The 23299-nt window shown below is 42.4% G+C and overlaps 1 protein-coding gene across 3 annotated transcripts in view; it reads right to left on the bottom strand.

The window, feature by feature from the left end:
• The window catches only part of ITPR2 (inositol 1,4,5-trisphosphate receptor type 2), a 279885-nt gene that overhangs the window by 12808 nt on the left and 243778 nt on the right, over window positions 1-23299 (bottom strand). For all 3 annotated transcript variants that reach the window (XM_064460370.1, XM_064460362.1, XM_064460379.1), the window contains 4 exons: window positions 22667-22759; window positions 16809-16939; window positions 14840-15005; window positions 13384-13544 (listed from right to left, as the gene is read on the bottom strand). In XM_064460370.1, the coding sequence (XP_064316440.1) occupies window positions 13384-13544; window positions 14840-15005; window positions 16809-16939; window positions 22667-22759 (551 nt within the window). The remainder of the gene's footprint in view (window positions 1-13383; window positions 13545-14839; window positions 15006-16808; window positions 16940-22666; window positions 22760-23299) is intronic.

Raw genomic sequence — 23299 nt, forward strand, 5'->3', positions numbered from 1 at the left:
AGCACTACTCTCCTTGAAGCCACGTTTGCTTCTTGCGTCTTCCCTTCCCTGCAGCACACGTTCATTTCTCAACTGTTGATTTCTTCCGCTGTTTCAATCACTCTCTGCCACCTTATCTCTATCATAACCCTGAGAATTTATATTCTCCTCTGCAAAACTTCAAGAATCCCAACACTACCCTCTGAAGCTAGGATTTGGGGCTTAATATTTGTGCCCTTAAAATAGATATAATTATAGATTTGTGCAAAACACAAGTTTATTTTTCCACATTCCTATGTTTTTATGTTGTTAGTGGTTACGGCACATGCTTTAGGAAAAACACTTCAGATTATTAATTTAAAATAATTAAATTATTTCTGATACAATCCCTGGATCTTGTGCATAACGAAACAACATCTGGTACAGAGATTAGAAAATAAATGTTCTTGGCTTACTTTTTTTTCTTTTGTTAAACAGATGTTGTTGATACAAAATGCAGAACTGTAAATCATAGCCTGCATGTGGACACAGACTGTCACTACTGAGCAGAAATTTACTGTGGCTAGATAGAGATTTGAAACAGCAATGAATCACTGGCTTAGTAACTTTATTCACGTGGGTATGGTTTCAATATTCTGACATTAAGTGCACATGTCCTTAAAAAAAGAACCTTTTAATGGCAGCATGGGAGGCTCTGGTTTAGTTCCAGCTGCCTTGGTGGGGGAAGCACAGCGAAACGCAATGGCAGCCTCTGCGCAGAGGCACCTGGCAGTTCTCCGTCTCCTCCTTCGCAGCACATTGCGGTGCTGCTATTGAATCCCGCAGGCTTGGCTCCCCCAGTGCCAAGAGCAGCCCCTCTTAGTGCCACAACATTTAGGGCTCCTGTCGCAGGAGAGGGGCTGAGCTGCTCATGCAGCCCCACCACTGCCACCAAAATGCCCGCAGCTCTAACTTCTTTCTCCCTCTTTTTCCCTCACTGCCCCTGACATTGTTTCAGCAAGTGCACCATTCGTTTGCCAGGCTGGCTCATGCCTAGCTGAATGGTAACGGCATTTCTGCTTCCCATTGACTGCATTTAAAGTGAGCAGAATGACGATGCTTCTCCAGGCCCTTGCCATTCCTATCAAACTGCCTGCACTAGCACACCGAAGCCCCTCTTCTCCTGTTCTTTTAATATTGATTTTCTTTTGCAAAACACGCTAGCAGGCGCACTCCAGATACTGAGCTCCAGACAAAAGCCAACGGCGTTAATCCCACTGCAATGTAAACATACCCTACAGCATCACGCCACTGCTGGGGACAAGAGATGTTGTCTGCTCCTTAGAGACATGCTTACCATTCAGCTGGTAAGGGCACCACAAATTTTGACCCATTTTTGTCAATGTAAGTGCTGGTCTGATCCAGTGGATCAGGGTCTAACTTCATGGTTAAACTCCAGACCATGACCTCCACTTCATATCTGTTGTAGCACAGGATCCAGGTGCATATTTGTTGAAATTTATGTTTTGGGTTTTTTTTTCACATTTAGCTTTAATTCTCTGGTCCTGTCACCTTGTTTTTTTTGCAAGTACTGTCCATTTCCTAGCTTTAGCTTCAATTTGGTGTAACAGAATCTTTGGGAAATACAAAGACTCAGCTGGAGACTCATTTTTCAGAGGCTCAGGACTTGACCTTGTTCTCAGCTTTACACAGGCAGAGCTTCGCTGATTGCAGCACGATTGTTCTGGTTTAGGATACTGCCAGAGTCGAGGCATTTTGAATCCTGATCTGAAAGTTCCTGCTTTGGGCCCATTTTGACTCTGATGTATTTTGTACATGGTGTGGTATGAAAAGACAATTTAAAGAACAACATTTTCTTTTAAAATTAATAAGAATTATTACCTATCACCAATGGCCTAATCAGAATAGTTTTTTTAAGCAACAATGTGATCATGCATATGCCACGTATATGCATGAATGCACATACTCGAGTATCAGCCAGAGGAGAGGAAAAAGATCTAGGTTTCTCTTTGAAGCGTCCCTTGACAAAACACCACCAAGCAACGGCACCTTTCAGCCTTACAGGCCTGAACACTTATCAGCCTGCTCTCAGATTGCTTGCTCTGCTCAAATGCTTGCCCATGGGTTTTGTACATTCCTCTGCACGGCGAGCACAACGCCTTCCCCGCACAGACACGATGGCCAGGGAGAGGCCCCTTGGCAGGTCTGGCTGTGGCTAGGTGACAGACAGATCCCACAAGGTGCCACCTGCCTACTGGGATGCACAGAAGCACTTTTATTCCCATTGGGAATTAGGTGGAAACCAGCAAAACCGGGCCCTGAAGGTGAAATGTCTATTTGTTCAGGTTCGTGTCTCCTGTGCACTGTTTTCAGAGGCTGCAAGCATAGATCAATAAAAGAAAAAACCACCATGGTACTTTGTGAACCTTTACCTGCCTATACTACATTTTCATTTTGTGCTCTTGCTCGCATTGCTAGGAAAATATTGAAATGGATCCTTGGTACAGACCTGCTTTTCCTTTGTTTTTTCAGCCCAGCATTTAAATACGGTTTGCTCTGTTCAATTAAAATGCATTTTCTCTTGAGAACAAGATGATGATCAGTTTCACAAACCTGGAGTTAAAATTTTCCTTCAGCAGCACCCAGCAAAAGGAGAAACAGAGACAAAATGTTTTAATCACATGTGTATAAAATACACAGGGTTCATTAAATATGATTTAAAGTTGCCTGCTTGTTTTGCAGACTCTTTAAAGCTCCTGCTACCCCAAACTCACAGAAGTGTAATGTGATTCCTGATCTATTGAATTTTGTAGGATGGCTGTAGTGGGTTCCATTATACATAAATTGGATGCAGCTAATTTACAATCTCCGATATATACTTTTATCTCAAAATGCCCTGTGAGGCAATTGTGTAAAGTACTTTATCAGGGATTGTTGTTGGTAATATTGCAAGATTTCATGATGTAAAAAATACATCAATGTCATTTAAATTGAACAAAATGGTTCCCGCTTTTTTTCCTGTAGAGCATTTTTAACCATCTTCTCAACAAATTTGTTCAATAAATACTGTATGAAACAAACATTTTGCACTTTGTCCCACAGATACAATTTGCCAACCTGATTGATTTCTTTCTCTACAACTAATCTGATTTCTTTAGGCTATATATCTTCCCTTTTATTAAAGATGATGCAATCTTAGCTTTTTATCATACACACATCCACCACACTAAAAAGAGAGAAGATTCCGTGAACTAGCCTTGCAACCAAATAGAAAAACCTGACACAAATCTCATAAAGCTGATCCCAAAAGATAAATGGCACGATGAGACCAAAGTTATACAAATTCAGAAACTTATCCATGCAGAGCAGTATGGGCCAGGGGATTTTTCTTCCCATGACAGATACAGAAAACAAGTCACTTCATAGTATCTATAATGCCTTGTACAACAAGCTCACACTAATGTTGCACCCAACTCCCCCAGATACTGCTGCCTCTGAACTGTGAGAACTCAGAAGCAGAACAACATTTTTTGTAACCTTTCCCTGTTTTACTTCTTGCAGAATCTCACCAGTATGTTTTGAGTCCAACCAAAGTTATGCTCATTTACTTTTAAATGGTGTTCCTGGTAAGGCAACAACCTCAAACTCATCTCCCTGTTCTTTTACTAATTGCCCACACGTCTTTCGGCAAACCATAGTCCTTCCTTTCCTCAGCATCTGCAGTTATCTGCCTTGGCTGTGGACAATTTTGGAGTCTCTCTCCCATTCAAGAAGCCAGAAGCTTAATACCAATGTAATACAAAGAACAATAATTGTTTTCAAATGTTGCAATAATATTCTCAAACAGCATTGAAGTGTTCTGTGTTTGTTACTTCTCCCATAGTGCAAAATCAAATGGATTCAGTTTACAAGCCTTGGGATCTGCTCATCACATTGTTCCTTTGGGGCTGAACTTCTTATCACTACCTGTGACCCCAGTTAAGGTCCAGTTTTCATTAGGCAAAGCCATACACAGCCAGCCCCCGGAGAATCGAGGCTCTGTTATTGCCAGGATTTTAAGCGCAACAGTAGGTGCCTATCCAGTGCCTTGGAGAGCCTTTCCATCATTTGAAATCATAGAATAAAGGTCTGCCCACACACAGATCCATCCCAGGCCATATGCTTCTTTAACAAAGGGATAAAAGATGACTTTTGCAAGCTGCCTGGAAAGTTAACAGCTCTAGTCTCTGGCAGGTCAAGGCGGGAGTGGATTCCAGCAGGGAACCGCAGCCCGTATCCTGCCAGCAGCACTGCTCGGCTTGAGGGCGCTCCAGCTGGAACACCTCCACTCCATGTTCGTGGGGATGTGCAAGTTTCAAGGAACACAGCCTCATGTCCAGACCCCTTCTCGAGTTTTTAAGGCCAGCAGCAAACAAACAAACAGGAATCCAACTCAGCTCATTTATTTTAATTTGCAACTTGAATGAATTGAAGTTGGAAGGAGGACAAGGAGGCTGTGCCTACACTGTATTATCAAGGCAGAACCCATCTTTACAGCAAATTCAGTCTTTGAAGCCTAAATACTGGTCAACAGACAGGTGGCCAAATCTTTCAAACACAGAGGAAATCAAGCTAAGCTTACAACTGAGCCACAATACCAGAGGGTCCAGGAAGACTAGTGCTGGGTAGTATCAAACCACTAATTCCAGACCTTGGGGGGAAACCCCCCAGATCTCAATGAATATACTTTTGGGGAGCTTTAGGCTCCATTCTGTAACTTGCAATTACTTTACAGCTTTTTATTCAGAAGTGATTTCAAAAGAAAGAGGAAAAAAGGTTTGTGAACAGGGTGCTGGGACCTGTCCCTTTAGGAGTTAACAAGAGCATGAGGGGCTAAGCATGGAGGCAGCGGGGACAAGGGCACCACGCAATGGCATGGCCATTCTCTCACCTAGTCAGCTAGGGGGATGAAGGTTATCAGCGTACCCTCACTACATGCAGCAAATCTGCCTGTGCTGCAGTACCTGCTGTTGACAGCAATCTTTCTCTCGCTCCAGCTAATGGCATCGTTTCTAAGGAGGCAGGATCAGATCCACGGTTTCCCATTCAAGCAGCAACAGGATAATTAATTTTGCCTGTCTGGAAAGAATGTATATAAACTTAAAGCCACTAAAACCTCAAGCTTTTACAATGAGGTACGAAATGAGGCCCACCTTTCCCTTTATTTACCCATACTTCACACATCACCTAGCCAAGCAGGCCACCTAAATTATTTATGGCAGACCAAAGAGCCCATTTCTGGAAGATGCAGAGCCCTTGAAGTAGAAAAGAAGATGCTCAGTTCTTTTGCAGAATAGGAGCTTTGTGCAAAGATGCAAAGTCCTCACGTGATGCTAACTTTTCATGCTTTGAGCAACACACAAATGAGCAGGAAATCAGCTAATTAGGCATGGTACTGTAATTGCTTATTTTATGAAGTGGAGAGGGAGGTGTTCAGCACTTCTATAAGATAATAATGTAGAGGCAAAATTATACAGAGAAGCAAAAATAGCAGTGCACTACCTACAGAAATGAACGTTATTTCTGAACAACAGGAAAAGCAACAATAGAAAAATAATTCAATACCTAGCAGCAGGAAAATCAACAATGCCTCAATATATTCTGTAAATGTAAAACTGGATAACACTTGGGTATATGAGGGGAGGTCCTTCTCCCCTCATATACCCAAGCAGTAGTTGAACCTGTGTGAAGCACAATTCCAGCTCTATTTCAGTGATTTTTATATCACCACTTGATAGCTCTGAGATCTGTGAATTTGAGGCTGCCTCAAGAGGACTTTCTCTGCGACCTGGTACACCTAAACTGAAACTCTGAACTCCCCACAGGGCCTGCGTGCATGCAGAAGGATGTAGAGAGCTGTATTCTTGCTCACTCTTCTATTTTGAGCACAACAGAAAATGGAAGCAGTAAATCATCTATTTAGGCATATTTCTTTAATTGCTTATTTTATGAAAACCCAACTGCAGACAAAACCGACATTGTATTTCCTAGGAAATTAGCCTGTCAGAGAGACCTCAGATCTTATTTAGCAGCCGGCTTTTGTGCTCTTGGTATTACTGCCATGGTAAGTAATTACTCATAATGTGACATGCATCATATCAGTCTTTTAAAAGTAATTAAGAAAAAGTTGCATAGCTTAATGATATGTACATACATCTCATCCTTGCAAGTTTTGCTTTGATAACATCTGCTAGTTTTTGGAAGAAGGCCAGTTTTAGAAAGTAAAATAAATCAGTCTTAACAATGGGAGCATTATTAGCTTCCCAAAAGTTACAAACTCCATGCCCCACTCCAACAGAGCATTTGTGTGCACAAGTCCTGTAAGCATTTTCAAGTCTGTGAGTTGTCAGTTCAGGAACTTCATGTTGAACTAGAATTTATGATAATGAAGGAGCCTTAAAAATACAGTTTATTTATAGTGAGCCAGTGTAAGAACTGCAGCTCACCATCCCGGGCAGATTTAGCTGTAGCAGTTGATAGGGGTCGCCCCTATCAGCTGTGTGCCCTTTCTCCCTGCTGATAAAGAAGCAGCAGAATCAGTAGCGTGTCCTCTCCTCAACCAGTGCAGTTCAGACTGGCGTGACTTCCATGGCCATAAATTTTCACATTAGTACTCCGGGCTGCGAACTGCAGAAGCTCAAGAGCGAACAAACACATTGCTTGTCCTCCCCCCTCTGCTATTGTTGTGGTTAATTGCAACAGAAGGGTATGGTGGACATCTGGGGGAGGAAACTTCTTTAATTGTCTAGGATGAATCACCCGAGTGCATGTGAAAAACACCCGGAGTGTCTCCTGACAACCGAAGTGTCCCTTCTGCAGTATTCATGGTACTTTGGAGAGACATTTCTCTGGTTTAGGTCATTCTCTCTACCTGTACTGTGTTTAGAAATCCTCAGATTAATAAGGATTATCTATAGACTAGAGATAAAAATTAGCAGGGAAAACTTTTGCCTCCAAAATTCAAAAAGATGGCAGATAACAGAATAGAAAAATCCTGGATGTTAGAACTTTTTTTCTTCTCCAAAGAAGTTATATTTTAAGAGCCGAGGTCAACAGCCCTCTTAGTACATATTATTTTATTACGCTCTTTGACAAAAATCGACAGCAGTAAAGAACAGCTTGTTCTACAAACCTTGCTCCTCCTCGCCTGCCTGCTGTCAGCATGCTCTTCCCCTTTCCTTATGGCACTTTTCACTGCCTTCACCTCGCCTGCCTGTATTTCCTTTGGACCCGCCTCCTCTAAAGCCAGGGTTCTCCCATGGTTTTCTTGGGGATGGCCACTGAATACATTGGACATGAGGCTGTGGGTGCATTTGGCATCAGCATTTGGATTTACGTTCACTAACTAACCCTGGGACAACCTCTCACTGCCCCAAGGAGTGAAAGGACAGGCAGCCAGGCTCTCGACCTGCAGCTGTTGGGCTCTGCAGGCTCTGCTTGGCTCACGCTTTTGCTGTTTTGACAGTCAGCTACTTCTGCTGAGGCTGGCCAAAATGAAAATAATTCCTTTGCGGGCCACACAGTGGTGTACCAGGGACTACACGCAAGCAACTCCGGCTCCAGGAGGGAGCTTGTCCCGTCCCTGCTGCTACGCAGGGGGGGTCACAGCCACCTGGAGCGACTCTGGCCAGGACCTTGCACCATTAGTGCTGAGACCTGAACCTGGGGAGCAGCTACATGCTGCACGGCTCACATCACACCTCCGCTCCCAAGGTGGGAGCACGGCAAAATGCAGGGCAGCGAGGCAGGAGAGAGAAGGATGCCGAAGGGGAAAGGCTCGCGCTGCCCAGCACACAGCATGGGCAGAATGACAACTATTGTGAGGCTTCTCAGTGGCTCATTTGGCGTGATTCCCAGCGCTGCTTCTGAATTTAATGCCCACTTCTGGGCATCTAATAGAAAAAGAAGGCAAAAACATGAGGCTGGAGGTAGGAAGAAAAGAGACAACACCACCAGCTCAATGGAGCACTAAATTCAGATCAATTTTCAAGCTTTGGTATTTAAAAAAACAAAACAAACCCAAACAACTAGAATTTTTCAAAATGGGAAATGCATTTTACCTCACAACATGGAAATGACCATAATATTTGGTAAATACTTCCTTTATTTAATAATTTAAAACAAAAAATAATGGAAAAAGCTGACACTTTCAAATATTTAAATGAAGTAGTTAAAATATTTTGTCACATTACCAATGACAGGTCATTGCTGTGACACAAAAGTGCTTTTAAGTGAACTGAATAAGAAAAATCACTGTTCAGAGTTTCAGGCTGGTGTTGTTCAAACTGTCTCTTCTTCTTCATACTTAAAATGTTGACGGGAATTTTGCTTTTGATTTCAGTGGAGGTGTTGGGATCCTGAGGATCCTGAAGAGATGCTTAAGATTAGGAATTTGCCTTGCAGGAGGGATGCATTTACAGATGAAAGATGTAAAGGAATACTTTTAAGATACTATCATGGTATAAAAGGCTCATGGTCCCAATGACTGCAACGGCAGGAGAAAAGAAGCTTTAATTCGCCACCAACGATCGCCTTACTTTAGGGAGATAGTCTAACACATGGCAGCATCCTTTACTCTGATGAATGTAGGCCGGTTTTAGAGCAGTTTTCAGCTGATTGAGGAGTTATGTAATTGCACCAATTACATCCAATTACATAATTAGAGTAAATAAGTAATAATATAATTAGGTGCTGTAATTATGTAGTTATGACAGGTACCACTAATGCTGTTAAAATCCATTATGAAACTTGCTAAGAACTGTGGACAGGGCATGCGAGAACAAAACTTTTAGGGCTTCGTTTGCTGAAGTCTTTCATTCTTCCAATGGGCAAAATAATTAATTTAATTACTATGCCAATAGCCTTTTATTTTTGCAAATGAATGGAGGCACAAATCATAGGCTAATTCATTTGTCTCTGTTTTGCTGCAAAAAACCTCAGTAACTAATAATCTACGTTTTTTGCCACCATTTATCTATTTGCAGCTACCAAAGCTTAGGTGAAATCTGCATGTACAAATTGCACCTCTGAAAAGAGAAGTCTAAAAATTTGGATGTTAACCTTCACCATTCCCATTATCACATTAAACTGTCTCCTCTGACAAATGGACACAAGGAACATTCACAGATTGCTGTATCGATGTATTACAAGTTATGTGCATCTCTCTGGGTTTGCTAGGGATGGTATTTCTGGTCAAATGGGTCAGATAAGACTTTTTTTTCCGCAGGAATTAAAATTCAATAGGGGAATCATTCATGCAGCTTCTCAGTGCAAATGCAAGGCATGTAGCCAGCTTTTTAAAGTTTCTGTCTTTTTGGATATTGTATAATACCTGTCTGACTTCATAATAGAGGCCTGGATAACAAACAAGTAATAAAACCTACTGCCCTGATTTAATATTCATTAATATTTCACCCGATAACTGATATAAGATAGTGTGCAAGAAGAATGGGCATCACTGGAAGATCTGAAGTGCTTTATTCCCACCAACATCTCCATAAAGTAACTGTCTGAAAACCTAGAGGTGTATGAACTGTGTGTTATTTTACAATACATTTTACACTTGATGCTTTTTTCTAAAAAGGAAAAATAAAAAGAAAAAAAATACCTTGCTGTATGAAAGCAGGATAGCTACTGATTACTTCTGTCACTGCTCAGAGCGGTATGCTAAGCACTGAAGCAAATACAGAGCTGCTGGGAAAATCAAACATTAGGAGTTTGCAGCCAACGTCCACAGTCCAGAGGAAGAAAGCAAAAGAAGTCCTCTGCCCCAAGGTCTCTTGAGGCCAGAGACTTGCAAGACAATAGCAATGCCTTGAAACCCACCCTGCAACAGAAATACAAGTGAACTTGGAAACCTGCAAAAACATTGCCTTTGAGTGAGGGGTGTGTGCGACACCACCTACAATTTCTTTCCCCCTCTTTTCACTGGGAAAGTGAAGTTAGATGTGTAAACAATTCCCATCCCTTTTGGCATCCATCCTTTCAAATAATATTGCAAAACAAGAAAACCACAGTATTGCTGGTTTTTTTTTCAGTCGTGCTATCAGCAAACCTTCAAACCAGATGCTTCACTGACTGGTGGACAAATGACACACAAAAAAGACTGGGAGTCATAATACAAACAGTCATGATTTGGATCGTGCTGGCTTTAGGCAATGGAGAAAAGAGACTATCAGAAACTGTAGACCTTTTCCCTGGTGCTTTGTTAATACTGATAAGAGCTCCAATACTGCTTTTTGCAATATCTTGCAAGACAGTAGTGGACAAATACAAATAATAGTTGGTTTCTAACTACAGTTGTAGAGGCAGTGAGGATGATACTTGGAGCTAAACTCTACTTTCTATTAAAGAAGTTACTGTAGCATACTCTAAAATTTTGACCTACGTATATTTAAGGATGGATCTGAGCCCTGAAGATTGGATTTGGGTTGAAATTCTCCCTAAATAATCTGGCTGTGAAAACACAGAATTTGGGTTTGATCCATTAAAGCTACAGAAGCAGCCATAAAAGGCATACCCAATCATAATAAAAACTAGTAGTGCTAAGAGAGTTTTTTCAGGAGTATGATTCATGGAGTTTTTTCAGCCATATTCTGTATCACCTGAAATATAAAATCTAATTCCACCTTGTCCGCTTCAAAGAGGTCGTGAGACTGCCCTGTTCTTCCAGCCACCCTAGAATGATCACTCAGCTTTCAGCCCATTACAAAGTCTGAATCAGCTTCTCTATCTACAGGACAAAAACCATACCTCAGGCTTAATTTCTGCATGGAATGTAGTATGTCTCACATGCTACATTCATTACTATCATGCTGTGTTTCAAACACAGCAAACACATATGCCACATCAGCTCATACGGCCAACAGCTGTAAAACTACCTCTGAGTGTTTTCCTTTTAACTCTTCTTTTGGTCATAAGCAAAGCTGTATCTCTAAATCTCTTCTTCCAGTTGAATATCATACTTCCAGAATACTCACTCTTCCAGTCAGATTATTTTCTTTCATTTCTTAATATTCCTTGTACTATGTGGTATACAAGTAATCTCTCTGGCTCCAAGAGAAAGAGTCCTTTTTTGTTCACTTGAGCAGTTCCAATTGCTTCTGCCATACAGCACCAGTATTCCTGCAGCGCACCTTCCCTAGATTTTGTACTGGAGAATTTAAACTACACAAAGATACAATTGCGAATCCCACACCAGCCACTTGTAGTTTGTTCAAACATTTGTTTCTCTTTTTTTTCCCCACTCCGCCATTCCAGGTAAGCTTTCCACTTCTAGGTCCATATGTACCTCTCCCATCACCCAGAACAACCATTAACTTTCTATATACCCACGGAAAAAAAAAAAACAAACCTTCTTTCAGAGAGTTTAAAAATGCCGAAACCTGGATTACTACTAACCACTTAAACAACCGGCATTCTGCCACAGAGGAACACGGGCTTTGAGAAATCAGTTCAGTGCTTGAGGTCACATGTGTTTTGGTGCTCTTCTGTTAATATTTTAGATATTCGAACAGGAGTTCCCACCATTAATGCAAATTTAAAAAACATTAGTGAATTACATCAGAAAAGTCAAACCACTGCTGCCACAGGATGAATAGACTTGCTATGAATATTAATGTATCCCTTGGAATGAAACATTAATACTTAACAAACATACTTGCAAAGTTTAAAATCATACAATTGCATACCATTGCAGGGAGAAGAGGAGTAGAGAAGGAATAGACATATGAGACAAGCCCTAGAGTCTGGAGACATTATTGATTCCACGAATTAAAGTGTGTTTCTGAGATAAGATGAAATATTTTCATGTGTAAGAGGACGACTTGCCGCTATGAATAATTTCTTGTAATGGAACAGGTGATACAAGCATTTGTTTTAGTTTTTCTCTCTCGCCGTCATAGTGCAGAAGTGTAGATCCATTACTGCCTAACAGTAAAAATGCCCTGAGCTGTGCAATGAGATTGACGGTTCAAAATTTCCATGGACATAGGCTGTTCCCCTGTACCTGAGCACTGAATTCCCATCACTTGCCACACCACATTCCCACATAGTGGTAACAGAATTTACAAAAGCTCCATTTCATTGCATCATTCAAGCATGCACTCCTGTCTAAACCCGAGCTGTTCCACTAATGCAAGTTCTCCAAGGTAAGCTCTGCGTAAGCCTGCACAGTGGGTAGGAGTTGTCTCCTCTAACTTTAGCCAGCTCCCAATTAGGCATCTTGTCTAAACTAATCATTTATGCTCCCAATGGAGTGAGAAAAGCAATGCCAGGGTGAGTCACTTCAGCTATCCTAGACACCTGTCTTAAGGCAGGATAAATAACCCAGCTTTCTGCACTGACAGGGCAGGGAGCTGGGATCGATTTAAACCAGGTGCCTGACTTGAAGGCAGCTGAAGTTAAAGGAGAAGAATCTTCCTCTTGGCTAAACTGAAGACTAAAAGGCCACCCAGCACTTCACTAGTGATGTTGGGTAGTATGTATAATCAAAGGCTCAATGAAGGATAACGGAGCAGATACTCTCAATAAGAAATATGGCTTCAGAAGTGCATAAACAGCAAAGCCTGATACGTGCTTGGTTACACCCTCCTCTGGGATTCAGACATATACCAGCTCTGCAACCACAGACCCTGGCACAGGCCCTGAGCAGTGCAATACCTGCCAGGAAGTCCATGGGAAGAAAATGCTGCACCAGAATATCCCAACAGGTACGAAGAATTCCTCAGAAATTAAGGTCCAAGCCAGGCAGCCTTGATAAGCCATCCCTCTCTCTCACCAGAATAATCCCCCTTTGGTAGCAGGCTCGAAATGAAATGTAATCAAACATCTCTCTGCCCCAGTGTCATCAAATTCCTCTCTCTGAATCCAAGTCAATCTCACTGCTTCACGAGGCAGTTTCTGTAGCTCTTCAAATCCCTGCAGCAGCTCTTCTTGGTCTATTCAATAGCTTGTTCAGAGCAGTCATAGGAGAAAAGCACTAGCCCTCAACACTGACCCTGCGTTTCACTGTTCAGCAGGAGACATTATTTTTCTGGACAGCAGCCCAGAGATACTGGACAAAGCCGGAGCAGCAGCAGATGTTATGATGCATGCTCCTCTGCCCCTGGTTTGGCTAATGAGGCAGCAGAACCCACGGAGCATGAGAGCACGAATGCCAAACTGGAGGCTGTGGCCTGTGCCTTCATCCTTTTCATTATGTTTAAGACTGGGCTTTGTTGCAGACTAAGACAAGTGAAAAGATCTTTAAAAATACAGATCGATGCCTCCTATTGTCCAGAGAGAGGGAAAAAAGAAAGATATTCTCTGCTCTAGCTGCAAGGAGCATTTCTCACTTGCATAAAGCATGTGCCCAAATTGACTCACCACAATCATTTGCGCCACGTAGCTCTCCGGGCCAGTGTATTCAGTTGGATCTTTAACTTTGACAAGAACTATAAAGTACAAATAGTGCCACATGTTGTGTTCTGACTTTATATGCTCCTCAAATGAAACGGTCTTGTTATCAAATTTGTCTCTCTCCAGTCCTGCAAAAAGCCATGAACATAATGCAAAAAAATAAACTTCAACATAAAAATATCCAAATCTGTTAAATATGTTAGAGAAAGGAACCTAACTTAATTTAAAGGATCATAAATTTGAAGGATCTTAATTTAAAAGCTATAACCGCATACAGTAACTGCCAGGCAAGAAATACCAGGCCAGAAGGCATTCCTGACAGAATTCTTTCAGCGCAGCATTTATTCTTTTTTGTGATATTTCCTCTTAATAACAATAACAATACAATAAATATGTTACAGTTTTACAGTGCCTTCTATGCTGAGGGCTATAAAGCACTTTACAAGGGTTGGCTCTGATTCTTTCTAAATGTATACTGGTAAGCACACAGCATGCAATCTAGGTCCTGATCTTGCAAAGATTTATGCACACATTTAGCATCAAGCCTGTGAATAGTCCCACTTAAGCTGCGGTGGGATTGTTTGTGCGTTTAAACCTAGCAGCGAGGGTGAGTCTGCAGCTTTGTAGTCACACAGACTTTACAGAGCCGTAGTCATAAGAATTTTTTTTTTCATGTAACAGGTCAAATCTCTGAAGAAGAATACCACAGTGAGGAAGGACAGGATTCACAGATGTTTGCCTCAGCGTTACAGCTTTCCTCCCTGGATCTCTTGTGGAGCCTTCCACAGACACTAGAGCAGTTGTGCTCAGCACAACCTTCATCCCTGTCAGTACAACCGTGGAAACACCACCTAGCCTACAAGAAGGTATTCTTGTAGGTAGAAGGTAACAGAAGGTATTTCTAAAGTCCCTCAGGGGAGTGAAGGTCTGCCCCTCTTTGTGAGTGCACCTCAAAATAACCGCGATTTATCCGTGGGTTTTGTGGCGATGATTTTAGTTTAATTCTTTTGTTCCCTGTTTCGTGTCACCTTCTGAAACAGGCAGATTTTGCCGTTGTTATCCTTCTGGAATGCACTGTGCTGTGAAATAGCAAGCTGTACTTTCGTCTGCATCACGCTTTGTGAAATAAAGTCAGCAGCTGCACCATCTCCATTAGTGGTGATGATGCGAGTGTGAGACACGGCTCCTCTCCCTCAGATCCTGGATAGAGGCTGTGAAGCCACCTCTTAGCAAAGCTAGCTTTTGACTCCTAAACCAGATCTTCTTCCTACTGAGAGGGAATAAATTTGGAACCAAACTCTGACACATTTTTAAAGACTTCTCTTTGTAGAAGATAACCATCCCTTAGGTTAGGCTTTATTTATCAAGTAGTCCATTTTACTCTGCTCCCCATCAAATGTCTCAATAGCTCAGTAACACCTACCACAGATGAAACAGGTTGTCTTTAGTATTTCTTCCTTCTTCTGCTTTTCACTCCTGAGATCAGCAAATGTATCAATGATGACTCCAAAGATTAGGTTTAGAACAATAATTATGACAATGAAGTAAAACAGAAGATCATAAACAACACGCGCAGCAAACAAGGGCTCCTGAAACAATAATAAGGTTGCAATAAGATACAAAAATAGCACACCTCTGAAATATTAAACAACATTTTCACGTTAGCTCAAGCAAAGCTATGCATCTTTCTCTTCATGTGCCAAATTCTGCTAGCCTTACTCACAGAAATAGAGAGGGACTACCTATGTGACTAAGCAGAGAGGATTTGGCTTCATGTGCTCTTGTCACTTTGGGACTCTTGTTGTCCTTTACATGTTTTACACAGCACAAAGGAGAGACCATTGGGTGTACCGGGTGCGTAGGTGCATTAGTGTAGTGCTTGACTGAAGATAATTACCTTGCCAGTACAGGAACAGGGAGATGCAGTTTCTAGTACCCACTGAGAGCAATGATAGCTCTTCTTAATACTGCCTTGTGGCATACAGGGGTGTGCTTACAGTATGTCTTTGTGGAATACTACAGACCAATGCCAAGTTTGCACACCAAACAACTGGAAACCAGGGGAGCATGCTTGTGTGATGCTAAGGCCAGGCTACTATACTCTCTGCCCAAGGAGGGTATGCTAATGGTTTTAGCACTGTGCTAATGCAGCCATAAGGGCGTAAGCTGGCTCACAGTGGGCAGACCAAGCTCGTGTCTTTGAGAACACAACATGCACATTCACACACACATACAGAGACACATGCATGCATACACACATGAAGTGCATTCCCCATTTCATCACACTATTTTTTTTTCACCATAACTACTTTCCTTCTTGTAAAGGCTGGACTGGACTCCCACTGAGTCCAGTCAATAGCAAAGTTGTTCTGTGGCAAACAGGAGACAACACTCAGTGTAAGGAGGAGGAATGTAAAACCCAAGTCCTTTTCTTCACCGTGATAGGAAGTCACTAATTTTCACAGTTTTCTACACATTCATTGAGATAATAGTGCTACCCTTTGTGAAGTGCTTTAATGTAATTAGCATTAAATAACTGCTAAGTGGCAAGGGTAATTTTCAAAGTCTGTAAGTGTTTACAGACTTCATGGGGATGGACTACGGTTCCTGTAGAACCTCCCATTCTATGAGATAGGACTTCCTACTACCAGCAAAAAGGAGCTCTTCCATCGAGGTCTGAGCTATTTGTCTCTGGACTCTTGCAAGCGCTGCTGAGACCCTACTTGTGAATTTAATCCTTGTGTTATGGTGTATGTCATGAAGGAAAGTACTGCTAGATTGCCATTATTTATGATGTTCTTTTTGAACTTAAACAAAAATGCATAAAACCACCCAAATATTATGAGTAGTCCTTAAATGAACTGAATTTTGGAAGAAACTTCTGGAAGAGGACACATACCATGACATATGAAATTCTGTTTTGACTTCGATGCTAGCTGAGTACAAGTAAACAATAGGACCTGTTCCAGGGCAGATGCCATTCTGAATTTCAGCTAAAAATACAGCTTATGTACTATAATGGAGAGTCTTGACATATACTTATCAATCAATTCCTTTCAAAAGTTTTCATTTTTAATTCCTAGTGTAATAGAACAGTGATCCAATCCAGCAACGCTTCTTTGCAGTGCTTGGAAGGTTACAATACGGTCCAGTTTTCCAGAAGGGGTAAACTACCACCCCTTCAAGAGTTCCCTTCTTGAAGTATCCTCATCACATCAAGCTTAGCTCTTCCCATTAAATATTCCATCTGGGGTGTAAAAATTACATGGATAAATCAACCGTGTGACATTAGAGCAGACTATATACAGATACTGTCTATAACCTCGAAAAACTGACTTTGGCATTCATGAGATGCACAGGGAGTAATGCATTTCCTCAGCCAAAACACTTACATCTTTGGAAGGCTTTCTGAGCACGTCTCCCACGCCACCACCATTTCGCAGGCCTTGGTTTAACACAGTCACAATGCACATGAGCAGGGTGTCACAGGTCCTCTCTATTCCATCATCCTCCTCCTCTTCACCTGCAAACAGGAAAGCAGCAGCTTTAGGAACCACAGCATCAAACGATCACTCATCAAACAAAGCCACAATTCTGTATTAGAGAAAGTAACTGCAATACACATCTGCCTTTCATATTCTTCAGCTAGAATTTCACTGATCATCCCTATCCATTTGCACATCGCTGCTAGTGACATACTTAGGCACATCAGGCATAATCAGCCTGAAGAGAGGCAGAGAAAATCCCAAGCAGTTCTCCCATAGGTAACTCTGCGCTGCCATCTCTATTCATGGGAGTACCCCTTTTCCTGGCAAGAACCCCCACTGCTTTCAGTATGACTGTTTTTTCAGCGGGCCTCCTAAGAGCACAGCTGACATACAGGAGAAGCAATACAAACACAGAATTAGAAGCACATTCGTAAAGGGATTGTCTTCCTGTGAAATCATTCCTCTACCTATTCATGTACAAGCCAAGTCATGTTAGCATTTCAAATCATTAAGGAGGGGCTGGCTTTTATATGAGTAAATCTGTCCATGATCTTTCCACTAGCACACGTGCCCAAGCACAGGTCTGATATACATTAAATGAAAAGACTCTCCCTGACCTCAGCTTGAAAACTTGGATTCTATTTCTTATCTCTGCTGCAGAGCTGCTCCGTGGTTTTGGCCAAGCCACAGAGGGTACTATTGTGCAGGAGTTACTTGAACGTGCAAGAGGAGCTGGGCTGGAACACCAGCCCCCGGTGGGACTTCGTCCACCCCAGCCAGAATTCCTCCCACCACGCAGTCACCCCCATGCTGCGGCTACATCAACAGCCTCCTTTTGAAGGGCCCTGCTTGAGTTGTTCCCTGTGTCCTGCTGGCTTGTACTGAAGGGTCAAGACTGCCGTTTATCCCGCCTTCCTTTCTCCTTAGGGATTCATTTGCTTAAGTGGTGAAGGCAGTGATTCTCACTTGGTTTGCTTCATGTGCTTATTGTAACATAGTTTAATAAATAACAACATCCTGCTGTGATATGCTGTTAACTGAAACAGCATATTTAACAGTCCCAAACCACCACATCTGGGGCACTGAGATAGACTTTGATAAATTGAATTGACTGAAAGCACTCACATTACAGACAAGCAATTTGGATTTAAAACATGGGTTCCCAAATTGTGGTGTAAGTATCATGATTGGTATTTGCAGAACGGAGCTGGTATCTGTTGCCTTTGCCACCACTGCTTTTGCTACGCAAGCAGATTAAATGAGAAAGAACTCCTGATTTAAGGAACTCTGAGTAAGAAGAAAAGCAAAAGTAAGACGAAAAGCAAAAGTAGACATCAGCATAGATTTCCCTGACTTGATGATCCTTACGGGTCCCTCCCAACTCAGGACAATCTATGATTCTATGGACACAGTTTAACACTATTACAGACACTACTACCACTAATAACTTCAGATTTTTTAAAAAAATGCTTAAATACTGAAACTGAAAGGACTGAAACAATAAAACCTTTTTTCTCTGTCACATCTGGAAAGTTTTTACTAGTGCTGTGATCTTAGTCATATCAATTAATCTCCTCTGCTTTTGTACCCTGCCTTTACTTCCTTGTCCAAACATTACTCCATCAATTTTTTTTGAGCTAATATCTGCGCTTGAGAACATGACCATGCACAAGATAAATAAAAAGCCTTTATAAAAGCCACGGGTTCTGTTACACTTAAATAACTACAGAACAAGATTTTCACTGTTCACAAGACCAAGGTCAGGTGCTGGAAACAGTAGATAGTCAGATTCTGGTGAACGGTGAGGATAAACCAGGGCTGTGAATGGGAAGCTGCAACACCAGAGAGAGTCATCTGGCAGACAACCTAACTCACAACTCTTCATGTCCACCAAGAGGCAAGTTCAGGGCAAGCCCAGACACAAGATAGCACTCATCAGCTGACTGGCATATTTTTCAACACAGAGAATCAGAACCCCACATTGCACTCAGAAGAGCAAGCTCAGGTTGCTCTTTGCCAGAGAATCAGACAGCAGGCAGCCTGAAGTTGGCAGAAACCTCCAGTGCAGTAATGTAGGCTGTGGGGAGAGTACAAACATCTGCATGTCTACTTTACTTCCGTTCCCAGACACGGAGCAACAAGACCTACCTTCAGTCTGGGAGCCGGATAACCCTATGGGCACATATTCTGCCCCAGCTGGTTTGCCCCAGTGCTCAGCAGCACTCATAACCCAGACTCAGCCCGTTGACACAGACTACGCCCATTTGGTCACAACCCCATGCAACGCTACAGTCCTGGGGAGGAGTGGCTGGAGAGCTGCGCAGCAGAGAAGGACCTGGGGGTGCTGGTCAACAGCCAGGTGAACATGAGCCAGCAGTGTGCCCAGGTGGCTAAGAAGGCCAACAGCATCCTGGCTTGCATCAGGAAAAGTGTGGCCAGCAGGAGAAGGGAAGTGATCGTGCCCCTGTACTCGGCACTGGTGAGGCTGCACCTTGCAGTTTTGTGCCCCTCAGTACAAGAAGGACATGGGGTTGCTGGAGCGTGTCCAGAGAAGGGCAACGAAGCTGGTGAAGGGTCTGGAGAGCAGGTCTTATAAGGAGAGGTTGAGGGAACTGGGGTTGTTTAGCCTGGAGAAGACGAGGCTGAGGGGCGACCTTATCGCTCTCTACAACTACCTGAAGGGAGGTTGTAGCAAGGTGGGTGTTGGTCCCTTCTCCCAGGTCACTAAGGATAGAATGAGAGGAAATGGCTTCACACTGTGTCGGGGGAGGTTTAGATTGGATATTAGGAAAAATATTTTTACTGAAAGAGTGGTCAGGCATTGGAAGAGGCTGCCCAGAGAGGTGGTGGATTCACCATCCCTGGAGGTATTTAAAAGACGTGTAGACACGGCACTTCAGGGCACGGTTTAGGAGACATGGTAGTGTTGGGTTGACGGTTGGACTTGATTATCCTAGAGGTCTTTTCCAACCTTAACGATTCAATGATTCTATGAAATGTTGCTAAGGACCCAATGTTGACACTAACTGAGGTTCAGGAGGGTTTATTTACAACCAGTTCCAGCCTGGTTTGTTGCTCATTAGTGGCTAGAGAGCACTAGGTAGGCTGTCTTCTGTAATGCAGGTTAAGCACTAAGATCACCCCACAATGTTAATCACAGGGCAGTAAGTGGGATGATAGGAAGATTTACTTCAACGATCCTCATCTGATGGCCCCCAGCTACCTGGCTTCTGGGCCTGATCTCTAACACAAGCACAGACAGGGGAGACACACGAGTGTCCACATGGATCTGGCTGAACTTGCACAGAGCGTTACCAGACCTGGGAGTGGATGAGCCTTTGAAAACATCCGCTTTTACAAAGAGGTATCTGTGCACCTTTCTAGCATATGTCTTGATGGGCTATGGAGTGCAAAGAGCCACGTACTGTAGGATGTGAAGTTCCTTTATGTGATTAAGCACTTCACCATGATATGGAAAGGCCTTTGGAGTGAAAGATGGGAGACTCCCAGGGAGATGAGACAAAATATTTTTATGCTGACTGCTCAGGGCAGCAGGGAGGAAGCAGGCTATAGACAGGGGACACTCTCTGAGTAGAGCAGAATGGCTCCCAAGTTAACTCCCTCGCCAGCATGAGCAATGACTGAGCACATGTTCAACCAGTGAAATTCAAGGTGGAAGCAGAGTCTCACCAGAACAAATGATTAGTGGTGACCTGATCTGAAAAGCAACATATTTTTGTCTTCACTCTGGACCTAAGATGCCATTGAGAACTTTTTATGTTTCTTACAGACAGCTGTGGACTTTTTCATGCTGCTACAACATGAATGCCACCAAACCTCAGGCTGAACTGCCTTTGCATTCCAACGTGCTCGTGCTCTTATCAGAAGATAGATCTGTCCCAGGAGAAGACTGAAGGCAGAGCACCACTTTTTGTCAGGTCATTCACTGGCTAAGATGAGCAAAACTGTTCTTGCTGATGTTGTTTTTTTTTAACATTACTGGATTAATAAACTTCTCCAAGAATAAGTGACAGTGCACTTAGAGGTTTTGTATAGCCCCTTTTCATTATTAATTCTAAAGAAATGGTATCCAAACAATAAGAAATGCGAGAATTCTGTCATTTAAGAGCTTGGCAAAAGCCACACTGCATCTCTTCTGACTGATCAATTACTCTTTGAATGCAGCAGCTTTGCCAATAGCTCCTTAGACCGTTTTCCCTATCTAGTCAGACAGCTTCCCATGTTGTTTATGAGGCCTGTTTACACACCAGCTGGGGAGAAAAAGCTTACTTTTATAGCCCTCTCCCTGATCCTAAAAACTCAAAAATTAGTAGTGGAAGAATAAGCATGTGAAACAGCATTATACTGGAACACAGGATAAAAAAGGACCACTTACGTCTGCAGTTTCAGCCCCCAGCAACCACAGGCAACTGTGGCAGTAAATATTTGAATCCTGTAGACCATCCACTGTGCACACACCCACACTGCAAAGGCCACAACACCCTGAACCAAACTTAACATCTGTAGTGAAAGACCAACCATCACAACTGGACTGTGCCACAGGAAGAAAGTAGGAGTAGCACTGTCACAGTAAGTAGGACTGTCACAGGTCCCTGTCTAGCAGTGCATTTGGCCAGCAAAACTCCTGAGTGACCCTGTAGCCTCAAACTACAGAAGAGGGAAAAGCACTCAGTCAGCTTATCTAGGAAAAATTCTTTCCTCACCCAGTGTCTGGTAACTGGTATCTGGTAAGTGTCCCAGCAGTATACACTGGTCAGACCTTTTATTTTAACTAAGCATATTTAAAGTTGACAGGGTCCTTCTGACATATAGATCAGAAGGATCTAATTGCTGAATCAGAGCAATTAAACCCTTCACTTGCTGTAGGGGAATAGACAGGGATCGGCGACCGGAAGATCACGGGATGTAACGGAAAGATAGACTCCTCCCCATAGGAGTGGCAGGAACAGGAACCGCAAGAGCTATATAAGCGTGTGACGCAGCCAAATAAACGGACATTTTGTATCCATCATGTTGATGTCTGTGCATCACTGTCCCCAGGGCGGGCAGAGCCCTGTGTCCCGGAGGTATGCGGCCCAAGATAAGTTCTCCCGTAGAAGCGTACAGCTACAACTTGCCACAAGCACGAAGCAACACAATTTAGCTACCACAAGAAAGGCTTGCAAGAGTCTGCATTTCCTTGCGTTTGCCACAAGCTAAGAATGCACAGATGGACTGCTGCCTCTGCTTAGCTGAGCCACAGTAACTCATTAAGACATAGTAACTTGGTCCTGGATCTGGGCTCTTAGGTCTTCTGGCTACACTACAACCTTGGCCTAGAAGCATGTAAAAAGTATATACAAAAGCTTGGTGATACATGCTGCGCCATTAAAATCAACTTATGTGGCCCTAAATGGATCTAATAGTTGCACAGTGTGTGCAGGTGAGGATGCTGCAGATAAGTAGCAAGCTTTTTCTCTCAGCAAAGTCAGCTGGAAAGAAGCAACCTGTATGTTAAAGCATTACGATTCAGCAAGCTCTTTTAGTAACAAAATTAATGCCAATGCAAGTGGAAATCAGGTGTGGGAAGCACTCGCATTAAAGGCAAGCTGCCAACCAAGCTCCAAGCCTTATGAGAGTTGAGCACTTCTGACTTAGAACAATGATCAGCACTTCTCACACTAGCAAAAGTCTTTGCAATAATAATACACAAATCCCTCAGTTCTAACTGATCAGCAGTTTGGGGGAACTTTTGTACTAACCTGGGTTAATAACTGGGATGCTTGTGGAACAGTTCTCTTTCGCACAGGCTCCCACCATTGATGTGAGGGTTGTAGTGGGGACTTCACCAATACCTGCAGAAAAAGCAGGATATAGACAAAAAGACAAATACTGCACTGATACAAAGTTTTAAATCATTATTTTCTAGAAGTGAATCACTGATTTGAAAAGTTGAAAAGAAAAAGCAGAACAAATTATACCACAAATTCCTTCTTCCTCAAACAGTCTGCCTCAACAGCTCAAAGCAATCACAAGGAACAAAACATAGTTTTATATTTACTGTATAAGCACAGCTATTCCCATTTCATCTCCTGAAATTAATGAATCTACATCAAATGCTGCTACTTCTAGTTAGAACAAAATATATTCAAAGCAAGAAACAACTGTCAGATATGAGAATAATGTCAGTTTAAAAACCATTAGATAAATTATTCACAAAAGCTGACAAGAAGGACACCAAGCTGATGTTCAGTTATCCTGAACGTAGAATATTTAAGAGTTTTCAAGGATTATAACACAGTTTGATACTCATTTGTAAATATGTATAGGTTTGTGTAAAACACTAATTTAACATTCCCAAAGTGGGTAAATGTATACATCAGCTTGATTTTATC

Source organism: Phalacrocorax carbo, chromosome 1 (genome assembly GCF_963921805.1).
Source record: "Phalacrocorax carbo chromosome 1, bPhaCar2.1, whole genome shotgun sequence".
Taxonomy (NCBI): domain Eukaryota; kingdom Metazoa; phylum Chordata; class Aves; order Suliformes; family Phalacrocoracidae; genus Phalacrocorax; species Phalacrocorax carbo.